The sequence below is a fragment of the Neltuma alba genome, unplaced genomic scaffold, assembly GCF_004799145.2.
Source record: "Neltuma alba isolate B1F8T4 unplaced genomic scaffold, ASM479914v2 tig00012047_pilon, whole genome shotgun sequence".
Classification (NCBI taxonomy): domain Eukaryota; kingdom Viridiplantae; phylum Streptophyta; class Magnoliopsida; order Fabales; family Fabaceae; genus Neltuma; species Neltuma alba.
The window spans coordinates 20,384-39,882 of record NW_021636612.1 but is presented as its reverse complement, the minus strand read 5'-3'; the positions used below and the strand labels follow the sequence as shown (position 1 = coordinate 39,882).

The following is a 19,499-nucleotide window of genomic DNA, read 5'->3' as shown; positions in this document are numbered from 1 at the left end:
GCGAGGACGGGGGACCCATCTGCTGAGCTAGAAAGGCAGAAACTTTAATGACCCCTCTGTCCCATAATCAAACCCTCTACCCGACAAATGTGTCTTCTTTCTCATCAACAAAACCCACTTCCCCTTGCCTCCCTTCTTCTTCTTCCTTTTAAATAAAAAATAAGTATAAGTACAGTACATACATATATACACACAAACACTTAAATTAACAGATCAGGAGATGTGGGTTAGGCTTGCATACCAACCAACACCTTCATTTTGTTGGCTTCTCATTATATATTCTGCTTTTATTATTAGCAAACTCACCCACAAAAAATATATATATATAACACCAACATTTATACCTAATCCATTATTTATTTCTCCAGCTTCCACATTACAAGTTCTTGAGATTTCTTTTTCTTCATTTTAGCAGTAGTAACATATGTCAGCCACTCATAATCTTGTAGGTTAAGAGACTAAAAATTCTCTCATAAATGAGAGCTTACATGTTTAATTTCATTTACAACCTTTAAATCGTTGAAATTCTGAATTAATTGTCGCCTTTGAAATGAATAATATTGTCGTATAATAATAAAAATAAGGTGACAATTTCCCTTTCAAAACAAGGCTAATTTCCATTCACAATCCTTAATATTTAAATAACATGAAGAAAAGAAAAAGAATAGAGGAGAAAGAAGCAAGCATTGTGTTGAGACTCGAGAGATGAATTTAGAAAGAGACAAAGCGGGAAGGGTAAGACAGTAAAATCAGAAGCAAATCCCAAAGCCCAGAAAAGATCAAAAGCAAACAAAAGGAGTGGCAACTGGGCCTGTGCATGGTATGCCCCAACCATCTCATTCTTAGCTGTTCCATTGTACAGTGGGCCCCCTCTCTTGTCCTTCCCTCCCTTTATAATCCCCCAAACCCTCCCTTGGCTCTCTCTCATCACATAACTACCCTCCCATGGCCAAACTCGGAAAGCTTACGAAGCTCAAGTCCGCCATCAAGCGCTGGCCCTCCTTCCCCAAGCTCGGCAGCGGAGGCGGCCGCTCCACCACAAGCGACAACCAACTTCATCACAGCCGCTCCGCCGATCATAATCAAGCAGAACAATCGCTCCATGCGGTCTACGTTGGGAAGTCGCGACGACGCTACCTCGTAAGCTCCGACGTCCTGGAGCACCCTGTTTTTCAGGAGCTGGTGGATCGGTCGGCGTCGGAGTCGGAGGAAGACGGCGGTGCGGTGGTGGTTGCGTGTGAGGTGGTGCTGTTCGAGCACTTGCTGTGGATGCTTGAAAACGCCGAGACGCAAATGGGGTCCATGCACGAGCTGGCTGAGCTCTACACCTGCGCATGCTGATTCACATACAGAGATTCCATTATGTTCAGATTATAGGTAGGGTGTTTTTATTACTTTTAATTATTATTACAGCGTCTTCGACGCAATAATGCATCATGGTGGACGAAGTGAGGATTCATTTACTGTGTATAAATCGGAGCCCATTTTTCACTGGTCGATGATGATTCGGTCCGAGAAATTGTAATTAGAGAGTTACTCTTTATTATGTGGTAGTAATTATATTGTATGTTCACCAACACCAATATATATGAATTTTTTTTTTTTAATGAAAGTGATTGAGGCGGAAGGCAATTATTGTGTTTGGTCTCGTCGTTCATTGAAAAAGGAAGATTAATGCAATCATCAAATTAGTATTTTAAATTTCGATTTCTTTTATGGATTTAGCTTGCTTCCTGCATTTCTTTGTCAACGATATAATGTAACCTATTGACGTATGTGGTCATAAAATTCGGTACAGGACCTCTCCTGCGCAGTACTTATCCAGACCCTTTAAATTAAAAATTGTAACTCTTAAATTTTCAAGTAATAATTACAGTTTTTAGATTAATATATATATTAAAAATTAAAATGTAAGAATAAAATATCTTTAAATTTAAACTTTGTAATTTTAATACAACAAATGTGAGTGTAATAAGCATGAGATGGGCGTCTATATGCTGATGCCAGATGCTGAGTCCATTTCCAGGAAGGAGACCAGCGTACGTCGTCGATATTTCTAATGATTGTTTGTCTTTAATCTGCCCTTTTTTAAACCTGAGTCTTCTTTTTTACTAAACATCATCATCATTACGTTTAAACCCAAACAACTAAAAAGAAAATTCTGCGGTCAAAATTCTCAAAAGATTCTGCCTCTTTATGCCGCTAAATAAATACGTTTTGTGACTCAATGATCTTTTACGTTATGTATACAAATACATATATCATACGATTTTATAATTTAATAACTGAGTATTCCAGTGATTTATATTTCAATGAAAATAAATTTTCTTATTTACGAACCAATTCAGTCGTGGTTCATAATTAATTAAATACTCCCTCCAGTCCATAATATAAGAAATTTGTTAGTTTTTCTCGCTTTCTTAAAAATGATAGATTTTTCCTATTTTACCCCTGAAAAATGACGAAGTACTTCCTTTTAGTAGTACACTTTTATTATCTCTCACCTCCTTCCTCTCTCTCTCTCTCTCTCTTATGCATACTAGCTTCTGATTTTTAATATAAAAGTTAATTTGACTTTCAATTTGATCCTTAATATAAAATCTCAATTCACTTTGCCTCTCATATTTATCTTTTTTTTTTTAAATAGTCCTTGGAATAGTTACATATATTAAAGATGTCATCGAATAATAATTTTAGCTAATACACATTATTAATAAAGGTATTCTAAGAAAAACAATACATATTTATTACAAATGACTAACTTAACAAGCTTTCTTAATTTACTCAAATTAATCAACTAGCTCTTATATTAAAGACTGGAGATAGTATCTAATATGGGTGAGAAGATCACGTTAATTATCCTTACAACATCTTATATTTTGGACTACAATTTTCTTCTAGCCAACATCCGATATGAGTACATCATTTTGAGTAAAATATAATTACTTTTTGAAATTATAAGGCTAAACGGCCATGGTAACAATTTTGTATTGCACATAGGCAATATTGGCATGTCAACTGCGAGTGAGTTTGATCTTAAGGCATGAACATGTAAAAAAAAATCACATAAAATAAAATTAGATTTACTATACAATATATAAACTACTAAGAGATTGTTTTAATTAAATTTTAAAGTAAAAGTAGAAATGTGGAGCTTATATACATCATTCCATTGTTTTTGGTCCGATCGAATTATCCCTACGTTTTCATTAGATGCTCCTCAGGCGCAGCAGACGTGCAAGGTTATATTATCACTTAAATTTTTGGCATGATAAGATTTAGCAGTCCTATAATCATATGAAGAAATTACTTAGTAGACAAAACAAATGGATTTGTGGTTAGGAATGAAAGGCACCACTAATGAGACGTCATCAATTTTAGTGTTGTTTCTGCCAAGACATTTTGATTTAGATTATATGTGGACCAACAATTATTATTTAATCCACTACTAATTGTTGCCCACTTCATTCATTTAAAACTGCACACGTGATTATTTAATTTATTAATCATAATCAATATTCAGATGTATGGGACTAGCTAGTATATTATCCGTACATGACTGTACTTCTGCACGTAATACCAAGTGGCAATCAGAAGGAAAATTAAGGGAAATATATAAGTCAATAACAACGGATAGGGTTTTTTTTTTAAAGAAAAATTCCTTAAAAAAATGATTGTTGAGTTTTAAAATTTCAAATCAGGAATTATGATAAAAATATAGTTTTTTTTAACGAGTATAGTAACTAATACTGATTTAAAATTTTAAAATTTAACAGTCATTTTTTTGGGATTTTTCTTTTTCTTTTCCACTGAATTTTTGGAGTAAATATTAAATTTAATATTGTTGTTTACAAATGACTCGCCTTTATAAAAGTCTGAAAATTTTCGAGGAAGGAGCACTGTGAAAAGCTCTCTTTGAGATTAATTTTGAAAACTCTTTAATCTTTCGGGGAATAATTATTCCATAATTTTATGTTTTTTAAAAAAAACTGAAAACATATCAGTCAAGTTGGTCCTCTCATCAGCTCGTGATTCGTGAGATAAGATTCGGTGGTTAGGTTTTTTAATATTTAAAGTTAATATCCACAACGTCCCCATAATGATTTTAATAATTTAAGAAAATTTTTTTAAAACAAATATTCAAAAGCTGGGAGCAGAATTGTTCTAATATGATAGAAATACAGCAGTATTATCGTTTGGTATGGAAAAAACCTGGGGCCTCGCCCGCAGTTTGAATTGTAACTTGTAAGTTTATATGGTTGGTGTGACGTGGTCATATCTATGAGAAGACAAACGTTGATGGAGATTGGGATCGCGTATTTAATTTTTAGTTTTAGTTTAAAGTGAATACATATTAAATACACAGGTGGAAGGGAGGCGGGGGAGAGAGAGAGAGAGAGCAAAGAAAGAGCAGTCGACTGCATATAAAGTCAATTTCAATTTTTCTTCTATTTGAGATATATTTTATTATATACTCAGTGAAGAGAATTTAACTTTAATATCCGAAAGGTTTTTTAATTTTTCAAAAGAAAATAAGAACTCGGGTAACAAAGAATACAAAATTGATTACCTGTTGATGGGACCTGCAGTGTTCAACATATATATATACACAAATGCACTGAGGACGAGTCCAAGATTATTAGTGGGCCTTGTACCCAAAAAGGTTAATAGTGGGCCAGTGGAAAGATAGTTTCCTTGAGGTCAGACCAAATGTCATGCTTGGGCCTAGGCCCCCTCTCTTCACCCACATGAACTTGCAAGAAAACCCATTGTGATTAGAGCTTATCCTAATTGCATAAGCAGCTTTGGTTTCATCGAATTTCTAAAAATCCGAATTAAGCATGATTTTCTCGGACTCGTAGTATTAGTATTTACAGAATTTTGCGATTTGTTATTGATTTTACGTTATGTTAATTCTTCATTCAGTTAATTTTGGCATAATTTTAAACTTGAAAATCAACACGATCAAAGTCTAGAATGAGGGAGAATAATAGAGTAAAACTTGAACCAAATAATATACATATAAATAAAACAGCATAACAAAATTTATCAGCAAGAGCAAGCTAATCAAGTAAGAAATAAGATAAAGAAATGACAGCTCTGAAGTCTGAATCTGTGCCTGATAAAGATACACACACTAACAATTTATGAAATCCATTTGCAATAAGAATATAATAGAAATCCAGGTCAAGTCACGATGAAAATACGGCTGGCTGCGACGGGAAAGAGATGAATCAGAAAAGAAATAGAAACGACACTAACTGAACATGAAGTTGAGGAGTCTGAATTTACGGAGGAAATGATGATACTTTCGTCTCACGTTACCGATTCTGGTAGGTTGTGATTGGAAGAATTGAGGATGCAGCGTTCAAAATCGCAGGGTTCGTATAGGATTCTGAGAACTCCATCATTGCGAAACCCTAATTCCTCGGCTGATTTAAAGAGCAGCTCACAGAAACGCTCGTCCCTGAGAACCTTCCTATGAACCACAAATCTCCGACTGCTTTCTTCATCCATTCCAACCCTCACTGGTACGTAACCTTTTCTTCCCATTTTTGACCCTACCAATCCCTTATAATTCCAACCCATCCATTTCATTGCCTTCAGCTTATTACTCCCTCCTCTCATTCCCATCGTCTTCAACATCAACACACACAACTTCCATATCTATATATATATATAAGTGCGTGTGAGAGAACATGGACATTACGTTGTGACGGTAAAGTTGGACATGTTGGGTTGTTCTTGAAGAGTTGGGGAATTAGTGTCGTCTATCTTTGATGTTCTTCTTGTTTTTTTCCCGTCTGAGGTTGACCTCATGAATTTGACTGACCCTCCATGCTATTTCGACTATGGTTCTGTCGCATCTAAGTCGAACTTGCCGTACGAAATGGGGACGGCCAAAACATATTATATGATGCGCATTTGAAATTTATTTCGTGTTATGCACAAAATTAATTTCAGAAATTCCTTCGTGTTTTCTTATAGCATTCATTTATATATATAGAACAAGGCCTGGTTGATAGTGTTCAATTTTTACCTAGTTTGTGTTTGTCAAAATGGTTTGACAAGTGTTTTTATTAATACTCTTCCGATCCTTAATATAAAGCCTATTTAACTAATTTGATTACATTAAGAAAATTAGATAAGTTAGTTAATTATAAGAAATATAACATGTTTTTTTCTAAAACATTATAATCATCTTTCTTAATATCTCATTCCTTCTTCTACTTGATTATGATTGCAAGAGTATCTATAGGAGTAATTTAGGAAACATTAATAAATATGAGAAATAGGTTTTATATTTAGAATCAAAATCAACTAAATAATTAGGTTTTATATTAAGAACCGGAGGAGTATTAATTAATAATATATCTGTAGATCGACTGACACGTTTGGTTCCTTAAACAAAGAGATTGCGTGGCCATCAAATTAACAGACTGGCTACTGTTTTTACTTTTAGTTTAACCCCTAAGAAAGTAAAACGAACGAAACAAACCACCGCCTGATATTGCAATCCCCCACCGGAGGGGTTTTTTTTCCCTTGGAAAAATATATCCGAAAAATAAAATTTGAGTTATATTTCTTTTTTTTAAAAATTACAATCATGTGCTGTGGTTTTGCATAGCGTTTAGAATGAACAACACGATGTTGGCCCCCAAAAAAAAAAACCCCATGATTTTTGCGAAGAAATGAATAGCTAATAGCCCGAGCCCATTTACGCGCCCACATGAGAAGTTCGATTGCCCCATGTGCCTATTCTTGGGCCCCCAGATCGTCTGGTCATCACGAAACGGCGTCGTTTCCAGTTTTGTTTCCCGAACGCCCGGATGGCTTCGATTGGGACCTTCATACAAAATTCCTCATGACGTTTCTCATGCGTCATCTTAAATTTGATCTCTACTCTGGTTTTTCATTCACGCCGAGCAGATCTTTTTCCTTCACTGAAAATGACAGAGCCACAAGCTTCCTCCCCATAAATAATTAATCGCTTTCGCTTGCAGTCGAAAAAGAGCAGTCTCCTGTACGGTTATCAAATAGATATGGAGCCAACGCAGAAATTAAGGAAGAAGTTTTAATTAAAATAATATACCATTATTATTCACATAAATGAAATGAATATTTTAGAGTGTGATACATAATATAAAAGATACTCCTCCGGTCCTTATTATAAGACCCCGTTTGACTTTTATTTGATCCTAATATAAAGACCAATCCATTTTGTTACTTTATTCACCAAGATAATCCTTCTAATAATGATAGTGAGCCATATACTTATTAGCAAAGTTTTAGAATGATATTATTATAAATACCAACTTAACTTAATCTCTTCATAAGTCATTGGTCTTATATTTAGGATCGGAGGAGTATTAGTAAAAGGAATGGATAGAACCGGTCACTTGACCGTGGGTGGGACAATATTCATTATCAACATACAACTGAGCGGAGCTAGTCGGACCATGAAGCCAAAACTCAAAAGCGAGCACAGGCATAAGCAAGTTGAGTTTTAATTATTGGGTTTTTTTTTTATATATATATATTATATATATATTTGAAGTGTGATGGGGACACGTGATCGATATGGGAGCGAGGTAACTACAGGACCCTTTATCTGTCAGACTAACAGGCCACTTGACCCTTCATTCAATGTTTACCATTTTATGCTGCAACTTGTTTAGCCACTTTCTATTCTTTCCTTTCCTTTCCTTTCTACGACTACTTTCTTATTTATGCTAATTAATGTCATTAAAGCCAGCTTGCGCCGTGCGACGACCTTACTAATTAATGCCCTTTTTCAAAAAAAAGAACTTATAGCTAGCCCATGGTTTGCGTAACACAGGGGTCTAAAATAATTAAGAGATACTACTCCACTGATCTTATTTATAAAATAGAGAAAAAAATATTTTTTCCTATTTATAAAATAATAACAAATTTTTTTTATAAATATATAATTTTATTTTCTATTTATTATTATGTTGATTTTGTTTATATAAAGTATGGTGAATATTAATAGGAATAAAATTATTAAATTATTAATTATTAAATTAATTAATAGTTTAAAATTTTTTTAAAATATATAAAATATATTTGAAATGATTTATAAATAGGATTTAAGGAGTTACTTTACATGATTGTGAATATTAGTGCAGCTCTCTGCACTTCACGTCTCTAGTGTACGTTGATGAGTGTGTATGGATGATTTGAGAGATCGCAGAGATATTTTCAATTCAGGGAGACTGAGTGGAGCAGAACTTTTGATAAGATTGTTCCGTGAAAACGACAGGTTGTGGATAATTAACATACAGCAAAATTACTGTTTATGTTGCTGGCAATATCAGGTCCATTGTTTTCCCGCCAATGAACTTAATTAGATGCCAAATGCTTGTCTGATATTTGCATAACTGCACATATAATGTAATAACATAAATGATGAGCATATATAGAAGTTATCAGAATTTGCCGGATCCAAAATGGTAAAATTAAAGTACAATCAAGTTGATCAACCTTGAAAGAGACATATATGAACTGATACAGTGGATTATATGACCCTGAAGACTAAGGCCACTTGACCCTTGAATATTTACACTTAACCATTTCCTGCCGCAACTTGTTGCCTTCTTTTTCGTATATGTCTACTTGCATTGTTTCTTCTGCTTACTTGAAAATGTGTTTAAAGTTTGTGTCATGATGGGACCATACTTTGAGAATATACAGCTGCGTCTGGATCCACCTTTGTAATTGTTTTTCAACAAATTTGGATAATTCATGATAAATATCTACCCTCACATTTTTAATACTACTTCCAATACAAAATATAAAATTTAACTTATAGTATAGTTTACATTAAAAAATAGATTTTAGATTTAGCACAGGAGATGGTAATATGTGTGTATATAGAAAATTTATGGACACTTGGCTCTCTTGTCATCACATTCCTTTCAAAAGAGAAGATTAACTTTTTAGATTTGCAGTGATAATTGTACAATAAAATAAATGGAAAAAAATCAAACTTAAAACGATCCATTTTTTCGTTAATTAAATAGAAAAATAAAGTTGTTTAATTTAAAAACTTGCTCTGACATGAAAGTTGATGTAATTAAATTTGAATTTGAGGGGCAATTGTTAGTGCTTGTGGGGATCACTTCGAACTGAACAGAAAATTTTTAACATGTAAGGGGGGGAAAAAAGAGTTGCACCATTTTTAATTTGTGAATAGTGTCTTTTTCATGGATTATATAGATATACATTGATGGGTGATTTTGGACTGAGCATATACAGATGAAATAATCACTGACAAGGACATCAAATCTTGAAATATATGCCAATATGTGTGCAAGTTGATATTCAGAAAATATATAATATGTGAAAGGGTGGAAGAAGAATATATATTATGAAATTAAAAAGGGTCCCATGGATATCTTTGGGTCATATGAGGAGAGCATATATATGCTGATCACTTTCGCTCCCAATGCATTGTGTCTCCACCAAAATCCATAAAATGATTAATTGCGCGGACAAGATTGGCTTCTGTGCCTCTTCAGTGTTTCATCCAAATTAAAAAAGAAAAACTAATTTTACTTTTGAAGATGAAATCTAGTGCTTCTTTGGCAATTAGGGAGGGAGGCGTTTGACATCGGTTTCAAACCAATTGACTTTCTGAAAGAACTCCCAAAGCAGCATGGGTAAGTCTTATCAAGAAAATCTTCGATTTCCAAACACTCCCAACAAAACCCACCTCCTGAATCTATATGCTAGCAAAATATATATATAATTAAATTTAAAAATAAAATGAATAAAATATTATATTTTGATATTCAAACGCGGATCGAGTAATTATATTAAACTGCCCCTGCTTGTGTGCCAAAAGAAAAATAAAGAAATAAGGTGGTGATATATGGTCCGTTTAAAATAATTATAAATAATTTTTTTAATCATGATTTACAGAATAATAAATATATTAAGAAGTTTTGTCTTGATCTATGTAAATGATACTTATAAGTGATTTAAACGCTATCTCAAAAACAGAGAGATGAGTGGTGGGAAAAGGAATAGAGGCACGTGATATATGGCTTGGAGGTCCTAGAAATCACGTGCGAGGTGCATGGTAAAGCAGTGAAGGAAAGAAGAAGAAGAATGAGAACCAGATATGAACTCCTCTGGTCGGATATTGTGTCCCACAAATCCATTTTCAATATCAGTTTCCATGTTATCTCAGCCTGCAGCCTCATTTTAAATAAATATAAATACATACATCTCATGCATGCATCTGTGTGTGTGTGTGTTTGTACATATCGGTATATTTGCATATATGATTTATCCAAAGAAAATTCCGTTGGACTGAGTTCATTTTGTTAGTTTTATTTTTGGACTCATTTTTGCGCAGGCTCATTCTAATTTCAAAATATAAAAATGATTGAATCAGCATTTGACATCTTTTATCCTTGTTTAAAATTGTATGATCAATATTTTCCGTTAACAATTAATGATAGTAAAATTAAAGAGTGAAAGATGTTATAAAATGAAGCGATTGAAAATTAGAGAACCATAATCGTTATATAATATAAACTTTTTTCTCATTAATTAATTAAAATTTCTGCACATCACACTTATATATATAGGAGTGATTAACCATAAAAAAAAAAACTTGTTAGATGCTATAATATGAATACGTTTTTAAGAGAAATAAATAATTTTTGTCCACTAAAAACATTGCTTACAAAGAAAATTTATTTTAAAAGAACATAATCATATATAATATGAAATAAACAGGAATACAACAAAGACTAACAGATTAAAGTCTCCTTTTATCATCAACCGACGCACCTTTATGTCAGGGAAATTGATATTAAAGGTTGTTTGATAATGTTAGGAGAAAAGGAACTTTTATGTCAACTAATTTTTGTAAAGTAAGATTGAGGTAAAAATAAATTGATATAGTGTGATTTTTTTCCTATACCAAGGCGAGCATAGTGTGATTTATGTTTAAGTAACTTTTTGTTAATAAGTTAATCAGATAGAAATGTCAAAGCTATTTCATGCATTGGTGATATTTGGCATGACTTTTATGCCAATGGATTTTTTTATTAAAAATCACTTCAAAATTGAAGCAATTTTCCCCCTCACTTTTGACTCTTCTTTTAGATTTTTTTTTTTTTTGCCTCAACTGAATTTTGTAGAATGAAAGTTTTTTTTTAAATTAACATTATCTAGAAAATGTTAAAAAAAACAAATTCATTATAATAGTTAAACAATCAATATTAACCGTTAACTACAGCAACGTTGCTCCCATTTTAAGGTCTTTAGGGCATATTGATTATAAAAAAAAAAAAACTTCAGACATTTGCAGCTGCCATGTTAAAATTTGCGAGACAAAATTGAACCTCAATCATTTACATATTCTTCTTCTCCAGTCAACTCTGAGATAAAATTTTGTCATGTACTGAAAATTATTTTAATAACTTCTCATTATAGGATTTAACATTTTTGTCATATAAAATAGTGAAAATACATCATGATTTAATCTATTTGATACATTTCAACACCATTCGTATGACTTCAGGACAAAAAACTGACTTAGTCACTTGACTTACTTGTTGCGCTTGTGCGCGCGAGGGTAAATGGTGATCATCAAAGGAAAGAAAAAAAAAAAAAGCCAACCCACTAGATATTTTTATTTTGTAAAACTAAAATTAAACCCACTTATAATGATTTGATGAAAAGCAAATAATCTGCATACAAAAGGTTAAGTACGTAAAGTGTTTTTATACTAAGTAGATATCTCAATGGATTAAGATTTTGTTTGGGAAGGCTTAAAATTTTCCTATAAATATGTTTTACGTAAATCGAGATAAAATTTTTTATATATGTTTATCTCATATTCTGTAAATTATTATTAAAAAACTATTTATAAGCTGTTCTAAACAGACATAATCCGTTTGCAGTGACTTAACATTTTTGAAGTGACTTAACATTAAAGTTATAGTAATAATTATGTCTGATAAAAAATGATTATAATAAAACAAAATATAAAATGACATCATATAAATGTTTCTCTTGAAAAAATCTGTAGGGAAAAAAGAAATACCCTACTAGAACCACATTTCCAATGACATGGGTCCCACACCTTTTTCTCTGGTTTTATGCCCATCACAATAAAATACAACATGAAATGATCAATCAATTCTCAAAGCTGCTATAAATAAGTCCCCATGTTGCGGTGGGCCCCACTCCCCCCTCTAGGCCGTCAAAAAGGACTTTGTCACAGTGAAAACAGAACCTTCTGGACACACCACAATCAACCAACCAAAAATATCTAAACCCACCGTGCAATCTCGTCCGTATATTCTCACCCCCGTCAATCCCCATCTCACCGTTAAATAAACCAACATTAAACTAATTAAAATACATCAAAACTATATAAACTGCTCAGTTTCTGGAGTGTTCTTGAGCCATAGGGAGGTTGGGGAGGGTCTGCTTGTGATCTCTCCGGGAAAGCCTCTCCTTCCTCTTTTCCTCTCCTCTTCCCCTTTCACTACACGGAACCTAAAATGCTAAGGTTCCGTGTCCCAATTCTCAAACAAGTACCATAATAATATTAAAAAAAAATCCTAGTATTATCCTTGTGTTGTGTGTTTCCCTTCCTTTTTTAAGGTAGTTTTTCTTGTTGTACGGTGTTTGTGTTTAGTTGGGTTTGGTTGAGTCAATTCGTCGACACGAAAGAGAAGAGAAAAACTGGGTCTGATTGTTGCTTCTGGATTTCATTGGGTCTGGTTGGCGTTGCGTTATAGCATCTCTTTGCGAAAGTTTGAATTTTTCTATTTCATCGTTGAGAACGACAATGGCGAATGGAGAAGAAAAAGGCAATGACTTCTATGCGGTTATGGGATTGGATAAGGAGTGCACAGAATCAGAGCTCAGAAATGCTTATAAGAAACTCGCAATGGTTAGAATTGAATGCCTCTCTGTTCATCTTTCTTTTTTCTTAATTGCCCTGTTTGTAAGATTCCGAGAACATAGCTTGTGAAACATCCTACTTCAGATTGAGAAATGCCATGTGATCTTTGTTCCGTGAGGAACACTCTGTCCATTTTCCTCTGGTATGGGAAAAGGATTATAAGATGTGTCCCAGGAATTATGTGCGTTTGTTAGAACGTTGTAGTAAGAAAAATAATTTTGTTTGATGGGATAGAAATGGCACCCTGATCGTTGTTCAGCGTCGGGGAATTCAAAGTTCGTGGAAGAAGCTAAGAAGAAATTCCAGGCAATTCAGCAAGCCTATTCCGGTAATTTTTCCTTCTCTCTCTCTTTTTTTGATAAGTTTTTGACCATAGATAGGTGGATTCATTGGATCCTTCTTACCGAAACAAGTAATTCACGAGATGCTACTTTCGTTCTCTCTTCTTACTTTGTTTTTTCTTTTCTTTTCTGCGCCCACAGTTTTATCTGATGCGAATAAGCGGTTCTTGTATGACATAGGAGTCTATGACAGCGATGACGACGACATTGTAAGTCTCTTGGCCGACCCGTCTGGTCTCTGTTTCTTTGAGACAAAAATTTGGTCCTTTTTACTTAAAATAGAGGAAGTGTGCCTCTTCCCCCCCCCCCCTTTTAGTTTCCCCCTGGTTTTATTATTGGTCATTCTTGCCCTGTTTTTGAGCTATTTTCCCCCTTTTCTCTGTTAAGTGATAAATTTTCTTATTTCTGGGTTTCTATTGGGTTCTATTTTGTTCCCTTCAAGATAGAAATCAGCATGATTGATTCTCAATCTTTGTGGGCTGCTTAGCTTCTTCATATGGATGTTTGTATCGGCGTTTCTGTCGCCTAGCATCTTTTTTGTACTAATATTTAACTGTTTTTCCTAATTCTTGCAGGGGATGGGAGATTTCTTGAACGAAATGGCAGCAATGATGAGCCAAACAAAACCAAATGTGAGTCATTCTTATACTCAAAGTCAGTATTTAATGTTTAATTTTGATAGGTAAAATGTTGGAAAATCGACCTACCTGCTTTGGTTAGTTTAGTGGATAAAGCTACTAATAAACATGAGGTTAACTTTTGTCAAATCCTACGTTGTTGTTGCTGGTGCTGCTTTTCTTTCGTTTCTTGAAAGATTCCTCCTCCTTTTGTTCTCTCGAGATTGAAAATGGGCCACCTCTGGGTCACAGGTCGATCTGTTCTTTTTCTGGGGCCCGGCAATTTTAGCTCGAGAGATAATATCCTGTAAATTCGTTGAAGTGAATATTAGTCAGGTCAAAACAAAATGGGCTGAATATTAAGGAGAATTACAATTAAATCTTACAAAAAAAAATAATTACAAAAAGTGCCAATACAATCCAACAATTCTTAATGACAAGTCTTATAAGAAAATGATAACTTTTGGAACTTTGAAACTTGTTTTTCAATTGTTTTCTTTGTTTGGAACCCATTGTAATTCTCCCTATATTAATTACATTTTCTCTGAAATTTTCTCCCCATTGATTTTGACTTCCTGCATTTTGTTTTTCATCATTAATCCAGTTTTTCAGACTGAAAAGTAAGTAGTAATTGCTAGGTGAAATGGTTGGAGTAGTAGGGTACGGGTTTTCTTTCGGGCAATGATTTCCTTCAACCAAGTTGTAAATCATAAAAAGAATATTTTTTTAGGTAATAATACTAACAAATTCCGGGGTAGAAGTGTAAAGACACAAGCTTCATGATCAACTAGGACGCCGACCCTTTATGTTTTCACTGGGAGCAGAATGGTAGCTTCTGGGGTTTGTAGCTGGAAATTCAGCGCCAGAATTCGCGGGTCCATGGGAATGGTGGGTCCCATGGTGCTGCCATTCTTGTCCCCAGGTTTCCGATTCCGATGCGATCTGTGATAACAGTAGCCGGTGCGGCGCGAATAATATGGGGCCCACATGGGAGCAACCTGAGCTTTCGCTGACAGTTTTTGACGCTGAAACTTAAGGCCCCGTTTGGTTCACAGGTAGACATGGGATGTTGGCGCCACGCCACAACTTGTCCCCATTTGCTGACTTGTCCAATCTGGTTTTTTGAAATTTCTCGTAAACATGTTAGGCAGATGTTCTTTGTTCAACATAGGCCCTACCCAGTCTTCTCAGTCCGTACGTATTAGGTATGATTCCATTATACTTCACTTGTGAGGGTCAACAATAAACAAATTGTAATTTGCATCGTAAGCTTTGATCCTTATGACTGTTTTGGCTATTGAGCCTTTGCGAGAGTCGTTTATTTGGGATGTTAGGTATAACAGGACAGGGTAGGTAGTTGCCTTAAGTTCAGAGATGAAGATAAGTACTTTGTTGTCCTGTGCTTGTGGTTGCGGTTGGTGGCCGTTGCCTTGAGGGGTGGTTCCTGCAATCAACTTTCTAGATTAAAGACTTTCTTGATTATGTTATTATATTCTGGGTTTAAGCCTTTCTTGATTAAAAACTCTCGCTGCCAAATTAATCGTGCCATGCTTGTTTGTCAACTTTATGGTGTCAATGTGCAGATCTTAATGTGTAAAGCTTGGAACATATGGAGTTCGTTTGTGTGTACTCATTTTGGTGACATTGTTTTGTGTGTGTGAATGGACAGGAAAATGGGGAGAGAGCTTTGAGGAGTTGCAACAACTGTTTGAAGATATGTTTCAAAGTGACATTGGATGTTCTGGAAGTGACTCCCACACTGCTGCTTCTTGTTCTGCATCATCTACGTACGTAACTTACTCTGAAACTTCCACTTCTAACAAACGCAATTCCTCGGAGATGAATGTTGGGAAGAATGCGGATTCTCTTGACTTTGAAGCCACCTTCCAGGACTTCTGTCTAGGGTTAGTGTATATATATATGCCTTTCTAAGTGTTCACTTTCATACTGCATGATACATCAATGATTAGGGAAATGAGATTTGCCTTAGTTTTTATCTAAAAGAAAAATTCTCGAACCATATCTCTACATTGGTTATATACATAGAGGATATTAATCGAGAGAATGTGAATTGTTGTGACCCCCCAAAATTGGCAGCAGCCTTGGCTTAATAGATTAGTGGTTTTGAATCTTTTCATCCAGAGAGTCTAAGTGAGTTGTGTGTTCTTTCTTATGTTGAACTTGTACCCAAGGTGTTTCTAGTAAACTAACATTACCGGTGAGGAACCAAACAAGTTGGAGTATTTATGTGTTTTGAGGTATGTCTAAATGGTAAGCTTTTTCATCTCATCATCTCTATGCCTGCTGCATTATATCAGATATCGCAAGTCACTTCTTCGCCTGAAAATAACCTTAGTGTCTGTACATCTGTGTGTGTATATATATAGCAATGGTCCAGTATATTTACTGGTTGGTGATATGAAGACAGGTGGATCGGCTACAAGACATAAAGAAGGGAGGGGAGGAGGAGGAGTACGAGGAACAGGTAGCAGTAAGCGAAGACATGGTAGGAAACAAAGGTTGCATCTGGGCATGATGTTTCCTCCAATGACATCTCCGGTATTTCGGCATAGTCACCACCTCGTTGGCCATATGCTTCTCACCAATCTGGGGATTTTGGAACGATTCACTGATATTCTTAACCTGACTCTCTCAAAGCTGAACTGTGATTGATCTGTCTGGAACACAACAATGACTACATGTAATACTGATATGAAGAGAGTTATTAACAATGTTGGGGCGTCAACAAAATTGTCCAGTCTTGGAGAGAGGGTTGACTCGGTCTTTTTTAATCATTTTGCTTGCTGCCATTTTAGATTCAAGATGGAACTTGGAATCAAATCAAAATTTAATTTAACGGCCGATATGTGTTGTAGTTGAGGGCTTGCTTTGCAGGTTGAACTAAGAAATGTTTTGTTTGTTAAAGTGGTTCTTTGTGTGGAGTTGAAGCGAGAGGAGGGAGGATACATGCATGTGGAGTGAGATACTTGTGATGGGACTGCGAGAATGAAAGTGAAGGGAGAAAAGAGAGATTGAGAGAGGAAGAGGTTGGTGGCTGTGGAAAAAGGGAATGTGGGGACGATGGCAAGTAGTGAAGAAAGAAAACTGGAGAAAATTGAGGCTGGCTTCTTTTTGTAATCGATGGAGGAGGGTCCCACAACACGTGGCCTCAGACCCCACATGTGAACTCCTTCCCAAGAATATAACGGGCACTTCCGCCGTTCCCAACTTATTTTATATGAAAGTTACTTCTAATTATTTCGCGAAAACCTTATCAATTTATTCTTATTAAATGCAGTATTTAAAAGAATTTTAACTAATAAAATTTTTAATTTTTGCCACCAAAAAATTTATTGCTACCATCAAAGTTTAAATTGACATAACATGAAACTTATTAGTCCGAAAGCACCGTACAGAGCAACAAAAGTTCACAGATCATCTAATTTAATTAATAAATTTGAGTAGATTAAGAAAATTAAATAAATTAGATTTTTGTAACAAAAGTGTTTTTTTAAAAATATGTTTGTTAATTAAATGTATTCTCTAGAACTATTCAGGTTTTATATTTAAAATTAGGATAAAAATTAAATGTTGATTATATCATGGGTTGGCTTGAAAGCCGCTTTTGTCATGTGCTTATATGTTTGTTAGCAATTGATCTGATATTGGAGAATCCAAGTGGGAGAAAATGGATGTTGAAAGAAGCGAGTGTTAGATAATGCGTGTATTTCTTCCATATGTTTAATATCTTATGAGACGTAACTTTAAAAGGGAATCATTGAAACCGATAATTGTATTGAGAATAACCTTAGGGGTACTTGAAGGGTCAGGCAACATGGGATTTAGTTCCTTTCTTTATTACATTCACGTCCCTACCTATAAGTTGTGCTTTCTTTTCAGGTAATATTAAAACATGATTTCTCAGATCATTGTGTTCAACACACTCATACACACAATCGATTATTTTAATTTATTTACAAATACCACTTTCTTCTCCGTTCGTTTAACATGGAACGTCTTTTTCATTTTTTTTAATATTCCCACCATTTTCTTTTCCATATCATATCAGCTTGCGGATAAACCGCATTTTCTTAATTGATTTTTCCCATGTTTTTTCCTTTATCATAAAAGGTTCGTGCTTGTTGGTCTCATAATAATTAAAGTAACAAGATAACAAGTTGTGGTAGGATAGAAGATTAAAAAGACAGCCAAAGTGGCACAAGTTGTGACGGACAAAAAGGACGATTTGAATTTAGGTCCCGTTTGATACAATTTTTTTTCCAGCAGAAGCAGGCGGGGAAAAGGACTCTTGAGACTTTCTTGATTCTAAATTCTAAGCATCTACAGGTTTTATTCTTTAAAATTTTATAAATCCTTACATCTCCGATTCAAGAATTCAAGAAAGATTTTAGTAGTGAAAAGGAACTAAAAATGAGGGATAAAGATTGAGATTGAGAATGCAAAATTATATTGAAAAAGTGTTTAACATAAGTAATTGTGTGATATTTGGGATTAGATAAACTCATATACGTAAGACTATGAAATACCATGAGGGAAAGTGACATTCTCCAATCCTTTATCTACATGGGATTGCTTAATCCCATGTGATAAAAAATCACTCATGCTAAGTATTTTTTTAACGTATATTTTCAACCTTAATTCCAATCTTTACTTTGCTCCGTACCTAATGTGTTTGCAAAAATAAATAAATAAGAAGTCAGAAATCATAGACAGAATAAAAGTCAACTTGTCTGGGGACAACCCACGAGATGAAATCACAAAACATGAACCATTGAATTGAAATTAATGGAGGAGGCAACTTGGCATACGCAAACCAACCCATTTTTTCTAATAGTCTTTTTTTTGACCAAGATTTTTTCTAATAGTCTAAGCCCCTACCCTCAAAAGGAGCACATACCAACTTTGTTTTATTTATTCCCCCTGGTGCATGTGCCAATCAATTCATTTTTCTTGCTCACGTTAAATCACTCTTTATGCTCCTAATTTATACTCCTCACACTTAAAAACTAGATAACTAATTTATAAATATTAAAAAATTAATTAAGTTAGTTATTTGTGAGACATATATTTTTTAAAAATATCTATTAATCATTTGCATTAAAGACTATTTCTTAATGAAAGTTCTTTCAAAATAATTTGAAGAACAAGTTGTAAATTTTGGAGATAAAGTAAATTTGGATCTTATGTTTAGCATCAAAGTAAATTTCTTCATTAGATCTTAAGCTTAAAGCTTTCCCAACAAGAGCACTTCCTGGTATTCGAATTTGTGTTCTTCTATTTGCGAGATAAGACTGCTTACCATCTCAACCAATAGTTTATTGGTCATTAGATCGTATATTTACTTGCTTAAGACCAAAGGAGTGCTTACTGCTTAGCCAAAAAAAAAAAACTACACAAATTCTATGCATTTTTCCAAATTTTTATAAATTTCTATCCATTTTCAAATATTATACATTAAAATCTTCTTCATTAAAAGTTATTTTCACTTTAGTTTAAGTTTAATTATTTTTTTTCCTTTTTATTGAAGCATCTTCATTTTTAAAAGACATGTCTTTTGAATAAAAA

At 34.2% G+C, this 19,499-nt stretch overlaps 2 protein-coding genes and 1 long non-coding RNA gene across 4 annotated transcripts; 2 read left to right on the top strand and 1 right to left on the bottom strand.

Moving 5' to 3' along the window:
- The first annotated feature begins 934 nt into the window (after nt 1-934).
- On the top strand, nt 935-1,349 carry LOC114721588 (auxin-responsive protein SAUR78-like). Its single transcript, XM_028907446.1, has one exon. The coding sequence runs from the start codon at nt 946-948 to the stop codon at nt 1,339-1,341; it is 396 nt and encodes a 131-aa protein (XP_028763279.1). The 5' UTR covers nt 935-945; the 3' UTR covers nt 1,342-1,349.
- A 2,859-nt stretch (nt 1,350-4,208) lies between these two features.
- On the bottom strand, nt 4,209-15,118 carry LOC114721589 (uncharacterized). Its single transcript, XR_003738097.1, has 3 exons — nt 14,901-15,118; nt 10,780-10,784; nt 4,209-4,219 (listed from the first exon to the last, which is right to left on the bottom strand). It is a non-coding gene; the product is annotated as an uncharacterized LOC114721589 (long non-coding RNA).
- On the top strand, nt 12,494-16,793 carry LOC114721587 (dnaJ homolog subfamily B member 6-like). Of its 2 annotated transcripts, XM_028907445.1 has the most exons (7): nt 12,494-12,943; nt 13,190-13,283; nt 13,438-13,505; nt 13,872-13,928; nt 14,735-14,741; nt 15,583-15,818; nt 16,338-16,793. In XM_028907445.1, exons 1-7 carry the CDS (start codon nt 12,839-12,841, stop codon nt 16,584-16,586), a joined length of 816 nt encoding a protein of 271 aa, XP_028763278.1. In that variant the 5' UTR covers nt 12,494-12,838; the 3' UTR covers nt 16,587-16,793. The 2 variants fall into 2 exon arrangements, with proteins under 2 accessions (XP_028763278.1, XP_028763277.1); XM_028907444.1 differs by lacking the exon at nt 14,735-14,741 and having other exon boundaries at nt 15,583-15,700; nt 16,342-16,793.
- Nucleotides 16,794-19,499: the final 2,706 nt, after the last annotated feature.